Here is a 16,430-nt window from a genome sequence, read left to right as displayed (position 1 = left end):
CAGTTTGGCTTGCATGTGACTAATCCCCTTGACCCAGATTCAATAGAATGTTCTGACACACCACATTCTCACAGGAGCAGTTTTATACTCTTAGGAGACTATAGAGTGCCGGCCCTGGAAGGGAGTATCCTGTGTGATTAGTTATGTATTTTGCCTCATTGTGGAGCTCTGCCCTCCTAATGGCAGAAACCCACCAGGTGCAGACTGCATGTTTTGGGGGGATCCGATGGCTGGTCGTTTTCTGCACCCCGAGACGTAACAGCAGCTTATTTACAGAACAAACTGTGTTGTTGACCTCTGCAGGAAGGTGCTCGTAGCAGGAAGTCACACCAAAGTCCTTTGCACCAACCAATCTGGCTGAATGTTTCCAATAGCTGGTGCACTAACATGAAGAGATTGAATCCTGCTGTCCGGTTCGAATGGTTTCAGCTGTTGTGTGTAACCCTGTCTGTTTATCTGTGCAGCATCTCACCCGGAAGCCATGCCTGATGTTTTATTCAGGATCTCTTACAAGGAGGAGTCAGACTGTGGAGAACGACAACACTTGGATGAACCAGGAGGCTGCAACAGTTCCAGTTCATGTGAGTTTGATATTCTTACAAGAAAGCAGTGAACCTTCTAGGCATCGCAGCAATGTTATTAGGTGGTTAGCACCGTTTGGCCTTATCGCGAGGCGCTATGTTAGAGATCTGCGTTCTCGCTCTTCACTTTGATCGACAATACCTTCTTTAATACCTCAAATGTCTGCCTTATCAACAGGTTTTCCAGTTGTGACTGCTGCCTTCTCCTTAACAAAGGAACAAGAGTTGCAGCTGTATCCCACGCACCAGCAGAGGTCGCAGCGAAGAGAGAACCGCGATCGCGCCTCGAGTGAGTGACAGTGGTGGCTACAGGGTGTATCTAAGAACTCTTCCTAATGCATGTGGGTTAGAATCCTAGGCTTGACCAACTAACAAATCGAGTTTTTACTCACACATGCAATAGAAAGAACAGGTCCTGTTATTCAGTTTATTATGTAGCACCCTTAATCTGGGCTGAGGACACACATCCTTATAGTTTTACTTGCTTGTAAAGTACAAGCACCACAATGTTCTCAAAATATTTACCTTTGCTGTTAACTTTTTGGGAATCTTGTCTGAAACGGTACCCTCTTCCCATCCCAGCTCCCCTCCCCACAATCCAAAAAGGCCTTAAATTGAACACTTTTGCTGGGTATCCTGCTGTGGCAGGAAACCATCTGGGTGTGTCTGGCTCAGTTCGTATGACTCCGATGCCGTCATCCTCTGCACACCTCCAGATCTCTTTATCTTCTGCAGGAAAGCTTCGCACCAGGTGAACAATGTCACTGCTTGTTGTGCAACAAGAGCCTGTCAGTAACACTGTTGGTTGTTGGTGGAGTCAGGGTTTCAAAGCAGAACATATTTTATTCCAGTCTCACAATGGCTGTCACTGCAAGTGGCCTGGAATATTCCCTGTAATTTCCCTCCCCCAGGAGTACTGTTGGGAGGGGTGAAATAACAAACAGTTGTGAGTATTTGGGGCATATGTGGGAATGGAACGCACCCTGCTGGCTTCTGCATGCGTTCCCAGGTATTTTACCTTGAGGCTGTTTGCAGCAGGTGAAATATCTGAGCGAAACTCCATGGAGCAGCGATATTCCCACAAAACTTACAATTTCTATAGGGCCGCATTGTAATTATCAGGGCAGTCGAACTGAGGGCCTGTGTGGTTTAGTCACCTTCGCTGTAAGCGCACTGTAGAAACCAGCGAGAACTGTGGTGTTTGTCAAGTGTTTCATGCAACCAATTCAGTAAATCATAGGTACATGAGAGGAGGGGGTTTCCATCAAGGGGTGCCCTCTGTGCTAATATTATAGGGTGCTTCATAAGTCCAATGCTTGTCGCTGTTGCTGTCTCCCCTTTCCCGCCTATGCCCTGGCTCTGCGATTATCCTTTCCTCTCTCTGTGCAGAAGTCACATTAAAGCCGAGCCTGGTTTGTATCTCGTTTGAATTCACATGCATTGAAGGTAACCGGAAGGGTCCTTTGTACTCACCTGACCTAGACACCAGGCCTTTTCAACTGAGCCAGTATGTGGCCTGAGCATAGCGACACTTGACGGATACTGTGGGCCAAAGCCACAAATCTTACAGAGATGGGCTTCCTGCCTGTCTCTTGTTAGAGAAGCCAAGACCTGCCACCAGTATCTGATTGTACAGATTCTGGTTTCCAGTGCGCAGCCTGAGAGCGATAGTTCCCCCTGTGCATGATTGCCATGGAGCGCATTTGTGGTAGAAGGCTGGAAACTTCGCTTGACACCCCCAGAGGAGTGGAAATTATACCAGTTAACTGTGATGAAGACTAAACTGCAGCAACCCAGGAAAAGAGGAAGCTAGACTGTCTTGTGTGTAAACGGTCATCTGTTTCTTGCTAGCAGAGCCCCAGCTCAAAGACCATCTAATTAGAGATTTGGAGCAGCAAGATTGACAGAACCCATCAAGCCTCAGCTGTGACCCCGTCACACCTTGATGCACCAGTCATAACCCTGAGGAATCCTAGTGTTGGCCCATGAGCGTTTGTACACGCTCTGGACCCAGGATGCTGCTGAGAGGGTCTGCATAACAACCGTCACCCTTGCTGGCCACCATATTTGTTTTTGTGATGATATGCTTTTTCATGATGTCCAACGTGGAAACCTGTGTGCATTTGCACGCTTCATTACACCCGTGAGCGTGTTCTAGTGACTGTTACCTTCAGTGAGAGGGACCGTATGTTTGATGTGTCACCAATGACATCAGGGCGACATCTGTGCACTGCGGTCTAAAGATGATGCCAGGCATGAGGGCCTGTTTACCACCAACTCGCACGGCAGCACCTCTGTTCTGCCGATCAGCAGTTGCACTAATCGCTGTGAGGACTCGCCACTGCTGCTCTCTGTTACTCTCTCAGGTTCCAATATGTAACTTGTGACTGTTTCTCTGTCAAAAAAATACTCATCAGAACAGAATCATTGTAGAGTCTGCTGGTTTTGTGCCCGATTCCAGGCATCCCAGGTGCCTGAACTGCAGACATTCTTGGACGATGCCTGAAGGGTTCTGTATGTGTGAGAGGACGGTGACTAGTAGGGTTGATGAGGAAGTAACGTCTACTCGCATCCATCATGAAAAAGGCTCAACATTTCAGTGCAGGCAGTGCCGCCTTCAAGACTGAAGGGTGTTCACACCCCTCCTCTTTTTAAACTGTGTTTTGCAGCTCACCACTTTAAGAACTAAAGTCATGTTTTTGTCTTATGCAGCTGGATTTCCTGTCTGGGAAAGTGCAGTTTCTTTGGAAAATGAGAACAAGTCAATCCTGACTTCGAAGGGTGTTCCTGGTGCAGGTGAGGAGAGCCACGCTGAGCCCAGCTCAGGTGAGGAAAAGTACTTGTTATGACAGAGATAATAAGTAACTACTTAGCAACAAGCTCCTCTCTGTTTGCGTTAATCCGTTGCCCGAGGTTTCACCATAGTTCTCCCCTTCTTCAGAAGCATCATTTGTGATTTAGCTCCTTCTTCATGGGTGGAAGATCCCAGTGAAAACAAACCAGCACAGATGTGTGTTTGTGCCCACCGTGCGTGGGGTGCAGAACTGGGCACTAAACCTGTTCTGACCTGTGCGTCTGCCAATCCAAGCCACTCAATCATAATTCATATCTACTAATATTACATATTCTAAGTCATTGGCTTGTGCATAATAATCAATATTTCTATCCTACCTACTTCATCAGTCCTCCTTAACATGCGTGTGGCTCGGTACCCCTGCCCGTTAAGTGCCCCCTGACGGGTACCTCAGCACGCATCTGTGCCTGTACATCACTTGTAAAGCTGTGCCAGGCACTATATCCGCTCCTGATGTGTGCCTCTGCATAGAGCTCAGGTATGTGAACTCCTACCTGACCCTGTAGCAGGCACCTCATCCGTGCCTGTGCATAGGTATTTGATATATAATGTTCTGCCAGATCCTGGATTCCCTCCTTGATATGTACGTGCAAACATTACCACCTCTGTGATATGTGCCACACCGTTTACCACCTCTGTGATATGTGCTTGTACTCACAGCTAAGATTTTTAATAATCTGCCAGAGTCTGTATATCCCCCTGCCCACCAATATGCGCTTGTATACACAGTTCGTTATTTATTATTATATCAAAGTTTGTCTGAACCCTCCTTTCACTGTGCCGGGCACAGGTATTTTATATTTCATGTCATCTCTGATCCCCTCAGGGCCGCTGATAGACCCCGACGCAGCTGTTTGATATTCGAACTTGTACCAGAAACTGCAGAGCTTTTTGAGTTAATTTAGTTTGGCGACTGAACACGCTTCCTGTTGTCTATATTCTGTTTCAATATATTCTATACAATAATACTTGGCTTGTTCTTTTCATTACCAGGACGCAAGGCTATCTCTGAGGTGGTTTCATCAAACATAAAGGAAGAGAACGAGGTCTGTTTCACTGAGCAGGACTGCGAGATTATCGACGACAGTGCCTCAGAAGGTGAGTTCATGTTGTGAACGCCTTTAAAACCTGTTAGGCTCTGGTATAGGGGTCTTGTGAGCTACAGCCACTTCCACTCACCAGTAATCCCTTTCTTTTTTCTCAACCGACATGCCTTGATACAGACTCCGCACCCCCACATATGCACGAAAGGAACCCGAGACACCCTGTGCGAAATGTCTGTAGCGCCGCACTCTTATCCCAGTAAAGATGTCTGAGATTTCTGATTGGTCACTACCTCTTCCAGGAACAGAACTTTTTAGCAGGGGTCAAACAGAAAATGTCAAACCATTTTATTGAATGGGGTCAATCCAGCGTGTATATTAAGACTTTAAGACAAGGACACTGTAGTGATTTAACTACAAAGCAACTATTTTCATGTTTTTGTTGAGAGTCAATGTGACTATTTTCTGATCCATATTTAATCCACTCAGAATTAATTGTGTGGGGAAGGAAGCCTGGACCAAGAAAGTTAAGAACCCATGGCTGCTCTCTAAGGTCTGCCCCAGATGTGAGGGAATACTTTTCAGTAAGTATTTTTGACAACAAGAGTCCTTGCGTGACCGTGTCTTAAACTGTCAAACAACCGCACACTAAAGATGAAGGGAGGAATGCTTGCATAAGTCTAACCATTGGCACTCGCTAAGGGTAGCATTTCAACCTGTTGTGTTTTTTGCCCACTGTTTCACCTCAGTTTGGGCCTAGTCATATGTAAATCAGTCTTAACCCTTATCCTATGGGAACAGTCCAGCTCAAACTGTCCGACCGGGTCCCCCTGAACCGGAAGTAAGCAACCCAGGACCAGTTTCACTTTAATTGGGCTCTTCAGTGGGTGCAGCTTATTTCAGTAGCAGTGAGCAAGGGACCCCCATCTGGGTATACCCTTGCCACTTACGGCAGTACTTCAAACACAGATATGGTAGTGGAAGGAACGCTTGTAATTTGTCTAAACAGTGGAAGTCAGTCAGGTAGCATTTCAGCCCATCATTCTTTTGCTCACCATGCCACCTCAAAGTAGATAGAGCCATATGCAAATTAGTTTTGACCCTGCTCCAATAGGAACAGTCCAGCCTGGTCCTCCCTGCAGCAGAACCCAAGCAACCCAGAACTGATTTCTCCCTGATTAGGGCTCTTCAGGCGGGTGCAGTTTGATTACAGTGGCACAGTTGTTGAGTTTTATACAGCGCAAACTCGGCCCAGAGGTATCGGAGCTCTTTACATGAGCACCGGTTACGTTGCAGTCGGACACATTTGTTAGGCAGAGGGAGATTAAGTGAATTGCCCAGAATCAAAGGAACTTGAGCGTCCCTGCCGAGACTCCAACCCGATTCACTAGCTTCGAAGTAGACCGCTCTAGCCGTTAGACCACATCCTCTGACAGTGAGCATGGGACCCACTTCTGGGCATGCCCTTGCCACATGGGGCATCACATCAAATACACAAAAGGTGATGTGAGGAATGATCACAATATGGCAAACACCTTAACAAATTGAAGAAACCTTTCCACCAAGCCTCTTCACTACAAATGATGATAGATTTTCTAGGTGGGGACTCATTTAATAATCATCTGGTGTTCTACTATTTTGACAGCTATTTCAGCTGGTCCTTGTTCTGTGGGTTGGGGGTCCTTTTCCATTTTCTGTCAGTAGTTTGTTTCCTAGGGTTTGGAAGATACCATTCTAGGTCCACCTTTCATCACACTTACATAAGGCCTTCATGGGGGAATCACACTTTTAAAAAGGGCTCGCTTTTGGGCTCTTTGTTCTTGTTGATCATATTTAGGTTTATAGCACCCAGGTCCGGAGGCTTACCGAATATCTCCCTCCAACTACTAGTTCGCCTGTTTTGAAATCTCCAAGTCTTTATCACAGCATGAAGCCCCATCACTGGCCGTGTGTGACAGGTTGTCTACCTTCTTTGAAGAAAAGATTTTAACAATTCAACATGGCATTAAATGCCTCGCAAGTCCACTTTACCCTATCCATTTTTCAGTCGATTGCCTTGCTGCAATTGCAGAAAGCTATCTTTGCCTGTAAATCCGGCTCCCCCCGGACCCATGCCCCTGTCATTATGCATCGGGTGTAATAAACTGGCTCTATATATCCTGCACCAAAGTGACGTACAGTGTGTATAGAGTCCAAGGGTCTCCAGAGGTTTGGCAGAGGCTAAAGTTAGATATAACCTTACTCTCTAAAGTGGTAGCTTGGTCGAGCAGTAAGACAGTATCAGAGGACAGTGTAAAGCATTTGATGTACACACTCAGTCAGCAAATGGTCTCACACACTCAAGAACTGAACTCTAGGCCAATTGTTTTTGTATAAAAAAATATACTGTTGTTTTATTTCTAGAACCAAGCAGGCCTGGTACAGGTAAGCATATAAATACTTTGCAGTAGTAAATTACTTGTATGAACACAGTTCAAAATTGCAGTATAACTCGTACTGATTTTGGTTACAGTTTAAGTAAGCAGTTTGCAACACTTAGCAGGTATAGTACATTCGAATGAATGGGCTTTTTAAGAAAAATGCAATTAATGACTCGGGCGGGGGGCCCCCCAGGGTCAGTGGTGCACTGTTGTTGCACCCTCAGCGGCACTGGGGCGTCCGGGTGCAGAGTGTTAAGGACCAATGTTATCCCAAGGAGGATAGGGGGGCTCCGGTTGGTTGGTGGCCACGGGGTTGTGGGAGCAAAGCTCCTAGGGTAGGCTCAGGGCAAGTTGGGGACCAAGTTAGCACCAAAGGGGCACCCTCAGCGGCGCTAGGGCGGCCGGGTGCAGGGTGCTGTTTTGAGGTCGGGTGCCCTGTTGATTTCAATGGAGATTCTCTGGGACAAAGAAACACTGCAGGCACGGGGACGAGGATCTTCCAAGGGGTAAGAAGGGATGTAGAGGGTTGGTTTGGCACCGCTGGGTTGGGCACACAAGGTTGTGGGGTGTTGGGTGCAGGGGTGCCTTGGGACGTCAGATTTTCTTACCCGCTCTGGTCGCAGTAGGGGGGGGATCCTCTGGATTGAGGCTGCAGGCATTGTCAGGAGTCTTGAGGCAGGTCAGGGGTCGCCGGATCTTGGGTCATGATCGCCGGGGGACCTCCTCGTGGTATTTGTCCACTCGAGCTCGGGCCAGATTCGGCGGGTGCAGAGTGGGCTGGATTTGCGGTACCTGGCTGGCACCAGAAGCTGCAGTTTAAACACGTCCGGTGTTCACGGGAGAAACAGTCTGGAAGGTGAAGGCAGGCAGGTCCTCTGGGGTTTGTGAGGTTGCTGGCTGCTGGACACGCCGAGATTTCGCAGTAGCAGGTTCGAGGGGAGACAGGCCTGTAGGGCTGGGGCCAAGTCAGTGGGTGTTGTCCTCTTGTTCTCTCTGCACTGCTCTTCGTCCTTCTTCTTATCTTGTTGTTGCTGGATCTGAGGAAGGAAGGTTCAGGGTGCCCCTAAATACTAAATTTAGGGGCGTTATAGGTAGGTAAAGGGCAGGGACCAATGGGTCCCTTCCCTGGGGTGGGTACACCCCCTATTCTGCCACTCTCCAGTGGGAGGGGGGCAGGAGCCTGTCCCTGGTTGGCTGGGTCCCCCCATCCTCAAGATGACGGGGACTCGAGGTTGTGCTTCACCTCGCCTCCCCCACCTTAGGGGTGGAGTTGGCAGAGGTGGGCACACATCTCTTCCTCACTTGTTTTTCCCGCCGGTTCTCCCTCCCAAAGTGGGGGGTAGAACCAGTGGGGACCAGTTGCTAAAAGAAGCAAATGGTCTGGAGAGGCTCACAAAGGCCTTTGAAGCTTCTACTTCGTGAACCCTGCCCATCCTGGGGGAAGAGGCTTGGCACCTTGTCCCAGGATGTGCATTGTTTCAGACCCCCCGAGAGCAACAAGCTCTCGACCCAGGGATCCAGAAACATGTCTGGTGGTGGCAGCCTGCGCAGCCACTCTGTCAGGTTACTGGAAGTTGGTCGAGTTTCAGGGGGCATCTCTAAGATGGCATCAGTGTGGGTTTAATGTGCTGAGAAGTTTGATACCAAACTTCCCAGTCTTCAGTGTAGCCATTATGGTGCTGTGGAGTTCGTGATGACAAACTCCCAGCAGAATATACTCTTAATGGCAGCACTGCACTTACAGTGCCCAGGAATAGACTTGGGCACTGTAGGGGTACAGCGCTCATGCTCTTGTACCCTTACCTCTGGCATAGGGCACCCATCTAGAGGGGTGACTGATGTATGCCAGGGCAGTGGTTTGTGGGCATGGCACACAGGGATGTGTGCCATGTCGACTCTTCACTTTGTTCTGCACCAAGGCACTTAGTCTGCAAAGGCAGGATGTGAGTGTCAGGAGACAGGGCCCCTAAGGGTGGCACAATAAGTGCTGCAGCCCTTAGGGGCCTTCTTTGGTCACAGTGCCCTTGGTACCTGTGGAACCATTTACCAGGGGCTGACCTATGGCCAGAGATGCCAATTGGGTTTAGGCTTCAATGCAGTTTTAGGGAAGGAACACAGGCCCTGGGCACCTGATTGGCAGGAGCCCAGGGCACACTCAGTCAAAGCACATCAGCAATTTAGCAAAAAGTGGGGGCATACTATGCCAGAAAGAGGGCACTTTCTCACATTGGGCCATTCATATTGTGAATCAGGTCATAAGTCAGATTCTAAATACTTCCCTTTCTCTGGCTGAAGTCCCTGGGCCTTGGAACGTGGCAGTCATCAAACCACTCTAGATTCTGGACAGTTTTCAGCCTATTGTGCTGCTTCCTGTTCTAGTTAAAATCTTCAAGAAGATCATGAATGTTTTACTGACGATTTACTTGGAAAATGTTAAAGCCTTAAATTCTTGTCTATCTGGGTAGAGACCGAGGCACTCAACAGAGTCTGCCCTCCTAGAAGTCTATGAGACTTATCAAGATGATGCTGGACAACGGCAACAACGCTGTTTTGATCCTATTAGATCTAACAGCAGCGTTTTATACGATTTCTCGTCCTAAACTACTTCAGCGTCTTCTGGATATTGGTATCACCGGCAAGGCCTGGGCTTGGTTTAAATCTTTTTTGACTAACGGAAACAATTAGTGCCCATTGGACAGTTCTCATCGGAGGAAAGATCGTTAGACTTTGGTATTCCTCAGGGCTCATCACTTAGTCAATCTCTATTTAGCATTGGCTTGCTCCTTCGAAAACTTAGATGATTTCCTGTGGAATTTCAACCAATTATTATACTGACCACACAAAAGTGATTCTATTTTTGTATAAGAATTCCTTTGGGTCCAAACATAATTTTTGAGAATTGTTTTACAAGTATTATTCGTTGGATGGAAAATAACCACTTAAAATGTAACACTGATAAAACAGAAATTCTTTTGTTCGAAAAGTCTAACTCGCTCTCCCCCACGATGTGATTGTCGGATTCTGTGTCCCCTCCTCCATCTACAATAGAAGTGGCAAAAAATTTGGGAGTCAAATTTGCCAATGCACTGTCTTTTCAGCCACAAGTACTATCAGTAGCCGGGATTTCCTTTTCATTGATTAAATATTTAAAAACAATCTTTGACTTGCTCCCTCTAGCCGCAAAGAGAACAGTGGCCTTTGCTCTGATAACTTCGAGGCTGATTTATTGCAACAGCATGAATGCATGGAATCGAAGCAATTGCTTCATAGACTCTAGATGGTTCAAAATTCAGCCGCCAGTCGCCATATTGATGCTTAAACTCCCCAGATATAGTTCTTTGTCCACAGGAGTTACATTGGCTTCCTGTGGACAAGAGGGTCTTAGTCAAAATTCTTGTTCTGGTCTTCATAGAATTGGCTACAACTTCCCTCTCTTTGAGATTTAAATCCCTAGGAGTCAAATCATTCATGGTCCTAGGATCGAACGCCTGGGAGCAACTTCCAGGACTGCTTCGGTTCATTGAGAACAAAGTCAGTTTCAAGGAGTCTTTCTCTCCCTCGTCCCCTTCTGTATTTCCTCTTCTCCTTTCTTGTTTCTTTCCTGTTATCATTATTGCAGAACGGTTGTTTTGAGTTTATGCCAGGATGCTCTTGTTTGAGTGATCGTGCACTCTAAAACTACCGTATTCATTCATTCATATCATCTGGCTGATGAGGTTGTCTTGAGAGTTGGTCCCTCATCACCTACCTTTTTTCCCACAAACAAAGTGACAAGTTGAGATCCTTGTTGTCATTTTGAACGCTTTTATTTTCAGTGCTTGATTGAATACTCAAATCAACTTGTAAATATAAATTGGAAATCAAGGAACACAAAATGTTGCCAAAACATGTTTTGCGACTTATAACACAAAGTGGCCTCTTCTTCACAGCACAATTTATATAGTTCTGTATACAACTAAGTTTATAATTAAAAATAGATTCAGCCACAGGATTACAATATTCCTCTCAACTAGTTATTTTTTCATTCACTTTCCAGCAGTGTTAGGTTGTGAACTCTGTGACAATTTAATAACTCTTCCCTGTTATTCTTCTGGGGTTAGTTCACTTGATGCTTTCAAGGAGGTAATGGAGGATAGCCCTCTTTGTCTCCGTGAATTTCATTTCCTCCCCATCTTCCCACCGAGGCTCATGAAGCAGTTGCCAAGGATACTCCGGTGATGTAAGCAGGTGGGTACGCTGTGGTGTGTGGCAGATCACATCTACAAAGAGATCTGCTAATCCTTCTGAAGGTAGCCACACCAGCTCTGCTTTCCGAGACTTTGACCCCTCTTTGAAATGACCTTGAGAGACTGACTCTGGTCCGCCATGCACATGGCGGACCCTAGGCCATTGTCATCGAAGACTTTTCAATGAAATCAATGAATTGAAATGAGACTTTTAAAGTGCACAGCTACCCAAGGGTGTTTGTCGCTAAGACCTATCAGTAAGGAAAATTTGATTGTATGACAACGTATCGAGACCACAAATATAGAAACATATTAATATCATTTTTTTTAAAAATATCTTTAACCTTAATACAGTCTTCCTATACTTTATAACAGGAATGATAAAAATATAGAGTCAAGAATATTGTGGAAGTTGTGGAAGGGAATATACTCCAAAATAAGGTAAGGATATCGTTTTTATTAAAAAATACACTATAAGGTAAATATAAAAAATATTATTATAGTTAAATATAACACAATGTAAACTAGTTTTAATCAATTACTTAACTTCTCTACAAAACAAACAATCCACTACCAAAATATTAATTTCTAATAAAAATCTTAACTTATGAATATACTGTAAATTTATTTAAAAAAATAAGTTTTTTTTCATAATTACTAAACTACATAACTAATAAAAATGTATTAACATTCATAAATATATTTTTTTAATGTAATTGACTTCCCACCCTAACCCTACAAACCCAGCAACACACTACTAAAAAATATTCACCAAAAATGTTAAATTGTAAATATACATTAAACAAAATGTTGCTTAAATACATAACTATTAAACAATAACAAGTATTAACCAATAAAATATTTATTGCACCATGCAAAATAACAAAATTAACTATAATTTTATGAGCTTCTCACTGCATTCCCCTACAAACCCAACACTCGCTACTACATTATAAGTTACTAATTTAAGTTTTTTTTTATTTTACATTTTAAACTTTACCTTAAAAATGGACAATTAAACTGACAATACTAACAACTTAAATTCATATTTTAATTGACACATATTAACTTAATCAAAACACATATTTTTATAACTGTATTTAAGTAAATGATAAATAAAATTGTTATTTAAAACAATATTATGTACCTAACAATCTATATTCGTGACATCGATATTCTGTGTCACATTAACAATATTCTTAACTCAATATTTTGGTATTTCGATATTTCCAACTCAGTTTATTGTGCAATTACCAAAAATGTGTCTATCGGAAAAAAGATGATTTGCTTAGAAAGTGTCGTCTTAAGCTGTTTCCGGAAGGAGTTATGATCATTATTTCCTCTGACTGCCAGAGGTGCATTCCAGAGAGTGTGTACCATGAAAAAGAACGACCTGTAATCCTGTCTGGTGCATTTTATCTAAGGAGGCTATTTTTGTGAACTTTGCAGCTTAGATAGCCAGGTCCTGAATTGTAATGGACTTTATGAGTAAAGCACTGGATTTAGCACCAAATTCTTTCTTTCACTGGGAGCCAGCGCAAAGTTTCACCAAGTGAGTGGATACTGATGTGAACTTAGTCGAACCTAAAGTCATTCTTGATGCCCCACTTTGAATGATCTGAAGCCGCTGCAAAAGACATTGAGGGAGACCCAAAATGGAGGGCATTACCGTTCTCCAATCTGGAGGTAATCGCAGCTTGGACTACGATCCTCCTGGATGTAGCAGTGAGCTACGAAAATATTTTTCATAGCATGTATAGGAATAAAAATCGGGTGCATGCAACTTTCTTACTAATTAGGAAAAAAGACAGTTTATTGTCCGAAAAGATCCCTAAGCTTCTCGCAGATGTTACTGGAGGAGGTGTTTCCCCGAGCTGTTTTGGCCACCATAAAGTCGTCCACGACGGTGTTTGCTTACTGAGCAACAGAACCCTCATCTTATCACTGTTACATTTCAAGCAGTTTTGCTGCATCCAGTTGGCTATGTCAGCCATGCAGGCAGTGAAATATTTCTTTTTGGGATAAGAACACCACTGTTTGGGTGTGGTCCACATATAATATCAAACTAAACCCATGAGCTCTTACTATATTGGCAAATAGAACCATGTGTATGTTGCACAGGATACGGCTGAGTGATGATCCCTGTGGCTCCGCACAACTGATCGAAAAGGGGGGGTAATTCATAAGGGGGGGCATGCTACACATTGGACTCTTTTCTTTTTTTTAAAGAAACAGTGTGGCATAGGAAACAGTGTCAAAAGATGCATTAAGATCCAGCAGGACTATGGTGCAGCTGCACACTGGTCTAGAATCTCTCAGCTCATTGGTAACTGCCTCTAATGCGGACTCAGTGCTTGAATGGAGGTCTACATTCAGACTGTCTAGAGTCAAGGAAGAGATTGTCTTCCAAATATTTGGAGATTTGCATATTGGCCCTTTATCCAGCATCTTAGCTGGTAGTGAAGTACCGAAATGGGACGGTAGTTTGAAAGAAGGGACTCATCTGTATTGTTTTTTTTAGCAGTTGTCTAATGATGAGGGAAAAGGTGTGTTGCAGCGGCCAGAGCGACTGATGCCGCAACAAGGGGGCTCACAGTTTGATCCCGGCGGCAGGTCAGCCCAGCACCATGTGCCTCTGGGCAATAGCTCGATTAATCTTCCAGATGGCCCCCGGCGCCTTGACGACTTTGGGTAATTGTTTGCGCTTTACAAATACTGGATTTATCACCTTCTTCTAATTAAGAGGTACAATCCCAGATGTAAGAGATGTATTACAAATGCTGATGGGAAGTGGTGTTACATTTTCTGTGCTAACTTGAGAATAGCTGGTGGACAAGAATATAGAGGGGAGCCTGATTTTCTTTCTGTAAGAAACTTCTCTCCTTGAGATCTAGTTATGGGAGAGAATTCCCTGACCATCACCTTATTGTTCGAGGTGGATTGTCAGTGTTACATTTACATCCTGATCATTCTCTTTGTTTGGGGAAAAGAAGCATAGCTTTTTTTCAGTATTTTTCCCCTTGAAAAAGATAGCGACTTCGGAGTAGAGAGTTTGTGAGACAGGGGCTGTACTTTTCCCTGCTTCAGGATTACCTCGCTCATTCACAATGGAAAAAAGCTCTCAAGCAGGATTTTCTGAATAGAAAATAGATTAGCTGAAACAGTCCGCTTTTCCGGATATCACCTGAGATTTGTACCTGTGAAGAGCATCTCTGTGATTGTTTGTATCCTAATCCCTGTACGTGAGCTTCCATTTACATTGTACTTTTTTACATAGTTGTCTCCCGTCTCCAAGAGAGTCTGAGAACCCTGAAGTCGATGGACGAGTTCATTTAGGTTTGTAAATGAGTTTTGTCGCGACCACGTTAAGGGCATTGGTGATGCAGGTAACAGATTCTAGGCTGTTTTAGGCCGCCTAATGCTTTACTAAAGAATAGAACATGTCCTCCATGCCTGTCCATTTTCTTTTTCAGTTGAATTTAGGAAGTGTCCTCTCTCTCTCACCTTTGAGGCCTAGGTCCAGCTATCACTTTTTTCATGGCACTCTTCCTTTTACCTCTTTTTCTGTCCCTCTCCCTCTCCGTCTCATTTTCACTTTCTATGTTTCGCTCTCATTTTGTCCCTTTCTCTCTCTCTGCCTCCCTCTCTCGCTCTTCTCATATGCTAGCTTTTTATTTTTTTCTCTTTCACTCTCTCTCACCCCCTCTCTGTCTCCCCCGATCACCCTCTCGCTCACTCTCAATCCCCCTCACCCCTCTTTGTCTCTTTCTCCTCTCTCTCACCCTCCCCTCTCTCCTCGCTTGCTAACTTTTTATTGCTCCCCTTCTCTCTCTCCCCATCTTACTCCCTCACCCCTCTCTTCGTCCCTTTCTCTTTTGCGCTCTATCCTTTCTCTATCCCTCTGCCTATCTTTCTGTCTCTCCCATACTCCACTCTCTAGCCTCTCTTACTCTCTCTGTCTCTTTTTCTCTCTCTCTCTTCTCATTTGCTATCTGTATATTTCTCACCCTTTTGCGTGCCCTCTCTCTTCTCACTTGCTATATATTTTATTTCTTTTTTTCCCTCTCTCTCACTGTCCCTCTTTTGTTTTCACTCCACCTTACTTGCTTAGTAGGGGAGTTAGAGCTTTAGATGACTTATTATTATTATTAAAATTTTTAGTATTATTAGTCTGAGTATTTTTCTCCACCCCCTTTCTAGAGAAAGGCCTTTTATTTGACCTATCTACATGATAGATTCCATTTGTTTTCATTACTTTGGACTCTTTCATTTGCCATTTATTTAATTTTTGTTTCTCATAAGGTGTTATATCTCCAAAGGTAGCCATAAAGTTGCCATTTCAACAATGGTATGGCAGCTCTGTGGCTCACATGGACTCCCCAAAGAATAGAGCCAGAAGTTCCAATCGTCCTCCTGTTTCATCTAAAGTAAGATTAATGTCAGAAAGGAACCCGGGGAAGAGATTACACACCGGAGACACTGCTTCAGGCTGGCACCAGCAGCAGCCCTGGATTGTCCCTGACCGCCACTCTGTAATGCTGCTAGTGCACGGAGACAAACAATGACTATTAGACTCTTGTGAGTAAAGCACTATTTCATGTAAGAAACAGCGCATTATCTTCTTACCTCTCACTGAGCCTAGAAATACCACGACGAGCCCCAGTCCTAAGAGAATTCAGACTCGGAGCCAAAGGCACAGAGGAGAGAAGACGAGTATTGCCAAAGTGGAGAATCCACAAGGATAATACAGAGGAGGGGTAGGAAAGGAAACCTCAGAAAGAATGAGCTTCAGGAGATACAGGAAACTGATGAGGGGAAAATTGATAAAGTGCAGGGACACAAGTTAAGAACCAAAGTAATCCTTAGTGAAGGAGCAGTAACTCCTGCAATGTGGTGCCAGACACCTTCCAGGTGCCTGTGTGAGTCTTATGTAGCAGTTCCACTGCTATCCCATGATGCCCCGCCTCCGACCCTGAAGTGAGGATCATGGGGATCTCATGGTAGTCTCCCTGTCCCCTCTTCCTTATTTACCATACCTAACCTCTTTTGATCTTATATGTAGGTCGGAATTCAAAAGATCCAAGTGTACACGCTCGATCGTTCTTCTTATTCCCGACTACTTACTACTGCTTCTAAGATCCAAATATTGTATTGCCATTTCTTTTGACTTTGTGGCACGCAGGTTTGGTGTGACTTGGTTTCTAGTGCATAGACCTGCGTGGCTCATACATGTGTGTGGCGCATTGATCTGTGGTTTAAAATAGCTATCGTTAGCAACTTTAACAGATCTGTCTATTCCTCTCATC

The 16,430-nt window shown here is 44.6% G+C and overlaps 1 protein-coding gene across 7 annotated transcripts in view; it reads left to right on the top strand.

The window, feature by feature from the left end:
• Nucleotides 1–16,430, top strand: part of LOC146813543 (zinc finger protein 398-like) — a 65,862-nt gene that overhangs the window by 29,084 nt on the left and 20,348 nt on the right. For 3 of the 7 annotated variants that reach the window (XM_085620315.1, XM_085620313.1, XM_085620316.1), the window contains 4 exons: nucleotides 465–581; nucleotides 760–870; nucleotides 3,294–3,407; nucleotides 4,429–4,533. In XM_085620315.1, the coding sequence (XP_085476441.1) occupies nucleotides 465–581; nucleotides 760–870; nucleotides 3,294–3,407; nucleotides 4,429–4,533 (447 nt within the window). Of the gene's footprint in view, nucleotides 1–464; nucleotides 582–759; nucleotides 871–3,293; nucleotides 3,408–4,428; nucleotides 4,534–4,967; nucleotides 5,063–11,499; nucleotides 11,566–16,430 lie in introns of all 7 variants that reach the window. The other 4 variants (XM_085620318.1, XM_085620317.1, XM_085620319.1 and 1 more) reach the window with 4 other exon arrangements.

Source organism: Triturus cristatus, chromosome 7, assembly GCF_964204655.1.
Source record: "Triturus cristatus chromosome 7, aTriCri1.1, whole genome shotgun sequence".
Lineage (NCBI taxonomy): Eukaryota > Metazoa > Chordata > Amphibia > Caudata > Salamandridae > Triturus > Triturus cristatus.
The sequence above is the reverse complement of the archived record's forward strand: the minus strand, read 5'-3'. Positions and strand labels throughout refer to the sequence as shown.